The sequence below is a fragment of the Tupaia chinensis genome, unplaced genomic scaffold (genome assembly GCF_000334495.1).
Source record: "Tupaia chinensis unplaced genomic scaffold, TupChi_1.0 Scaffold143645_1, whole genome shotgun sequence".
NCBI lineage: Eukaryota > Metazoa > Chordata > Mammalia > Scandentia > Tupaiidae > Tupaia > Tupaia belangeri.
Genome location: NW_006203493.1, coordinates 97058 through 102180, shown reverse-complemented (window position 1 = coordinate 102180; position 5123 = coordinate 97058). Strand labels below are relative to the sequence as shown.

The window sequence follows — 5123 nt, the reverse complement described above, 5'->3', positions numbered from 1 at the left end:
AAATAAAAAAAAATAAAAATAAATATAAAAAAATTAAAAAAAAAGGAGAGAGAAGAGGATGAGGACGGCAGTGAACAATGGAGAGGCAGGATGTTGATGGGAGGTGGATGTGGTTTATTGCCTATTGATGGTGGCATGTATAGTATTCTCAACTGAACCGGTCCGGGAGGTATTTCATGATGGGTGAAGTCTTTGATAAGCGGGATGAGAGGTAGTGACTGATTGTTTAAAAAAAATTATAGTGATGATTATTGGGAAAAGCATGGAAAGGGTGTTGGGTGATGAAGTGGGGAGATTGATGTCTCTGTGTTGACTGGCATGCATGGCATTCCCTTTTGAAAGGGCAATGGAGGTCAATGTAGGGTTGTATGTAGTCTAGTGTGGTAGAGGGAAGATTATGATGATGATAATAAAATAAAATTAAAAAAAATAATAGCAGTAATAAATAAAATTAAATAAATAATACCAAAAATAAAAAAAAGTAATTATGTATTTAATTTTATTATTATCATTTTAAAAATTTTTTACAGAGCCCATGTGCTCACCAGACAGAGATAGTGAGAGAGAGAGAAAGAGAGAGAGAAAGTGAGAAAGCAAGCTGCCACGTCCAGGACTCAAATCGCTGTCGGCCATGTAGGGGTCTAGCACCTTAACTGCTGTGCAACCTACTGGCCCCTAGATAAATGGTTTTATAGAATAGCATACTATAGAACAATTGGAAGTTAGATCTAGAAAATTAGATCTATAATATAATACCATTTTGGTTAATTAAAAATATATGTGCACTGAATAGCATTATATGTATACAAGATACATACAAATAAAAGGAGACTCATTAAACCCATTAGATTGTTTACCTGGAGGTAAGGGGTTAACTATGGGAGTAAGGACTGGGGATAGAAGGGAGTAAATAAACCAAGAGGGAAAACTTGGAGGTCCCAGTGACGATAGCGTGCATACAGTGAGTATATAACTGACTTAACCCTTTGCACCTGAGGTCCAACATGAGTAACAATAGTAAGTCAGACGTGTTCATGGTCATGGAAAGATCACTGTCTACTGGGAAGAGAACAACAAGAACATAGACACATTATGTGTGGTAACTGCTATGGCAAATAGGAAACTGTGGAATCCCAGAGGGGCATTTTTCCTGAGAGCTCTGCCATTCAGTGAGTCCAGGTAGAGATAGTTAACAGTGAGTCAGACACCGACCACACTGTGTAGAATTATGTGCAGAATTATGGATCTGGTTTCACTATAGACTATGAGTGTTCTGGACCCAGCAGCTTAAAAACACCACAAGAGTGTGTGTGTCTGCCCCAAGTCCCAAGAGAACAGAGCAGAAGGAATTATGGACTGGCTATCCACTCCAGGAGGTGATTTTTTACTTTCCCTCTTTCTCTCTCTCTCTCTCTCTCCAGTGAGCTCATGTGCCCTATAACAAAAATAAATAAATAAATAAATAGGGAGTATAGGACAATGAATGGTTGAACACACAACTTTGGATCCAGACTTCCTGACTTTGAACACTTGTCCCATCACTTAGCTGTGTGACCTTCATCAAGTCATTTAATGTCTCTGTGCATATAAAAAATTTAAGTGTATCTGGTGTGTAAAATAACAATAAGAGTACCTACCTCATGGACACTATTTGTGATGATAAAACAAGTCAATAAATGTAAATGTTCACAATACTGCCTAAGCATATTAACTACTCAGTAAGTTATTGCTAATGTTGTGTGGCTCAATACTTTGAATCCATTAAGGGATCTATGGACAATTATTGAATCGAATTTTTCCTCCTTTTCTTATACACTACAGATCCTAGGCTGCCTCCTCTAGTCCACTGAGCATATCCCAATATCCTCACCTCTGCAATAACTCACAGGGGCCCCTGGGCCCGGGGGTCACGACTGGAACGCAGAGCCTTTATGATGAGGATGGTGCCAACGATGATGCCCACCAGACCCAGCACCAGGCCCAGGGCACAGATCATAGTCTCCGTCGTCTCAGGCACCAGGACTGGCTCCTGGGCCTCTGGGGGGAAAAAGAAGAGATGGGGGTCAGAAGGTGCAGGGAGGGGCGGGGCCTGGGATATGTGTGATGGTTGGAGGTTATGGACCATTTGGTGACAAGTTAGAATAAGGAGAAGATGGAGCCCCAGTGAGTGGGAGAAACTGGTGTAGAAAATACCAGGTCCTGAGAGTAAATGGTGCCAGGGAGATTTGGGGGAGCAAAAGAGCTTCATACCCCAATGCATGAGGAGTGGCTCTTCCAGGCCCCAGTGCTCCACCCTGCAGTCATAGACGTCCTCGGCTGAGGGCACGAAGGTCAGGTACAGGAACTTGTGGAATCTGAATTCTGTGCTTGGCAGGAAAAGACTCTCGGTGACACCGTCAGTGACCGGCTGTCCATTGCGCAGCCATGTCACATTGAGCACCGGAGGGGAAAACTTGTCCACGTGGCAGATGAGGACGTTGGGCTTGCCCAGCTCCACAGACTCCTTTGGAAACACAGTCACCTCAGGAGGCTCTGGGAGAAGACAGGATCTGGTGAGTTCCCTGTTCTGGGACAACTCACAGAAGCTCCACCTTTGGGGCCCTATCTACCTCGGGCTCAGACATTCCACTGATCAACTTTTCGGCTCAACCTCCCTCTTAGGTGCAAAGGGGTGATGCAACCCCTCAGCTGTCCTGGAATAAGCCCAAGGGCTCTCAGGGGAAGAGGAGACTCTGCAGTGGGCATCTGACTCTCCTACTCTGGGAGAGGGGAAAGGCCCACCCTCCCTCCCAGCTGGGCTACAGAAGAAGCAAAGATGGGCAATACCATTGGACGCTGGGGTGTGGTTGGAACGCTGCATCATGATATTCAGGTTTCCCTTTACTATGGCAATGTTCTGCAGCCCGCCTTGAGCCTCAAAGGAAAAGGCGCGGCCAAACTCCTCCAGACTCCAGATAGTCTCCTTTTTGTCCTGGTCCACGTAGAACTGCTCATCTCCATCAATCTGGAACATATACTCCCCTGATGGCCTTTGCGTTTGGGCAAACATCAAATAAATTGACACATGGTCCGCTGTATAAAGTACAGGAACACATGGCAAAAGGTTAAGTATGAATATGTAAAAAGTAGAGGCCAGAGAATGTCAAGAGAGAAGAAACCAAAGGGGAAGAAAGCACTGTAGATACAGCTGAGATAACTAGTCCTACCTATCAAGGACCCTAAAAGAATTCATACCCATGTAAAAATATGTTCACTATGGTATTTATGACACAACATTGGAAATAACACAAGTAACCATCAACCAGGCAATAGGTACTTCTGTTTCTCCCTGGTCTTACCGCCTCTTTACTTCTACTCACCAACTCCAACCTTAAATAAAACTGGGGCCAGTGTGCATCCTTTATGTTATCAATTCCAAATTTTCACAGCACTGCATTTTCGGGTGACAGTACCAGGCTCAGGCTTGCTGCTCCCTGAGGTCAGCAGCAGAGAACTGAGTATTCATCGCCATTTACGATCACTGAGTCCTCGTGATTATCCATAGACTAGACTTCTCCGTACAGCAATAGTCCCCCTGGTCACTCAGGACCTGACTCACAGGGTCAGTAAAAACATGAAACATGGCTGTCTTAGAAGAAGAAGGCTGCAACCCACCCACAGAGATCCTGGCAGTGTCCTAGACTCCTCAGAGGAAGAGGAACATAGGAACACTCTTGGCACTTTCTGTCCTAGATTTCAACACAGCCCATGCCATTGAGTTCCCCCAAAGCAGCCACACAAAGCAGAGGCTGGGGACCCAGGAGAGATGAGGGATCCAGGAGAGATGGAGCCCCTGTAGGGTTTAATTTGAAATTCGCTGTGTGCAGGAGCCTGAGGAATGTGAGTATGATCATCAGAATTAGGTCTGCACTTAAACTTTTGTTCTGCAGCTTGGTGTGTAACCTTGGAGAAAGTGTTAATCTTTTTGAGCATTTTTTTTGAAATCTTTGCCATGGAGGTAATAATAACACCGTTGAAGTTTCTTGTGAGGTAGAAATAGGTATCTGTCTATTGCTATTGCTGCTATTGCTGTTATTATTAATAGGAGAGGGAATAAACGAGACTTTCACACAAGAGAGTGAAGAGAGAAAGAGGAAATAGACCAGTAACTCCCCCAAACCACTAATCCCTAAATCACCAATTTGTAGAAGCCTGTCCCCCACTTCTCACCCCCAGCTCGCTGGCTCCTCCTGGGCACTCACCCTGGATGGCCCCAGCTCCCTGAAGACTCAACAAATAAGCCAAGGAGAGGGCACTCAGCATGACAGCTTTGGTCTGGAACATTCTCTTCAGGGTCTGCGTTCTGGGGTTTATAACCCACTGTGAGTACAGGAACTGAGGAATGGTGGAGGCAGACAAGAGCTCTGAAAATGTGGGCTTCTATCACCTGAAAATGGCCAAAAAGCGGGGAGAGGAAACAGCACAGCTAGGTTTAACCAATCAGAGAAATAATAAAGCTGACGCTCTCTGTTGCCGGGTAAAGAGAATACTGGAAGGGCTGGGGAAGAGATGGGAGAATCTTCAGGAACCATCATGGCCAAGGGTATATTAATTCATAGTTCATTTTCAGAGTTAGGAAAAATGACTTTAAGGATAAATTATATATTCTTCCGATGGTAAAATTTTAATATTATGTTCTGTTATATGATAGGATTAGTCTTCCTTCCTTCATTCTTCACACCCCAAACTTTCAGATTATTCCTTAATGTTTTCTCAACTATTTTCCTCAATAATTTTAAAGTTATTTTATCAAGTTTATAAAAAATATTCTGATAGGGGTCGGCATGGTGGTTAAGGTGCTGGACTCCCATATGGCCGACCACGGTTCAAGTCCCAGACCTGGTAGCTTGCTTTCTCATTTTCCTTCTCTCTCTCACTCTCTCTGCATGTGTGCTATAGCAAGCAGTAATAACAAAAGTAAGTAAATAATATTTAAAAAAATATTCTAATGATATTTAAAGATAAATTCACTATCTAACAAAAATATAATTAATCCTTTTGTCAGGTCCACCTGTCTGAGATAATTTCTCTTAATTTGTTTTTTTTTTTTTTGGAGAGGTTTTCGCTATAGGGCGCGTGCGCTT

At 43.5% G+C, this 5123-nt stretch overlaps 1 protein-coding gene across 1 annotated transcript; it reads right to left on the bottom strand.

Annotated features, from left to right (window-relative positions):
* Positions 1-1868: 1868 nt before the first annotated feature.
* Positions 1869-4426, bottom strand: LOC102480238 (HLA class II histocompatibility antigen, DP alpha 1 chain). Its single transcript, XM_006164534.2, has 4 exons — positions 4242-4426; positions 2827-3072; positions 2251-2532; positions 1869-2037 (listed from the first exon to the last, which is right to left on the bottom strand). Exons 1-4 carry the CDS (start codon positions 4321-4323, stop codon positions 1883-1885), a joined length of 765 nt encoding a protein of 254 aa, XP_006164596.1. The 5' UTR covers positions 4324-4426; the 3' UTR covers positions 1869-1882.
* Between the last annotated feature and the right edge of the window lie 697 nt (positions 4427-5123).

What these genes read in the sequence shown, in the direction of transcription:
- LOC102480238 (XM_006164534.2), bottom strand. Translation starts at nt 4,323, where the DNA reads ATGTTCCAGACCAAAGCTGTCATGCTGAGTGCCCTCTCCTTGGCTTAT. An exon ending in GGGAGCTGGGGCCATCCAGG is followed by an intron (nt 3,073 to 4,241) that starts GTGAGTGCCCAG and finishes TACTTTATACAG; the next exon opens with CGGACCATGTGTCAATTTAT. An exon ending in GCCACTCCTCATGCATTGGG is followed by an intron (nt 2,038 to 2,250) that starts GTATGAAGCTCT and finishes TTTTCCCCCCAG; the next exon opens with AGGCCCAGGAGCCAGTCCTG.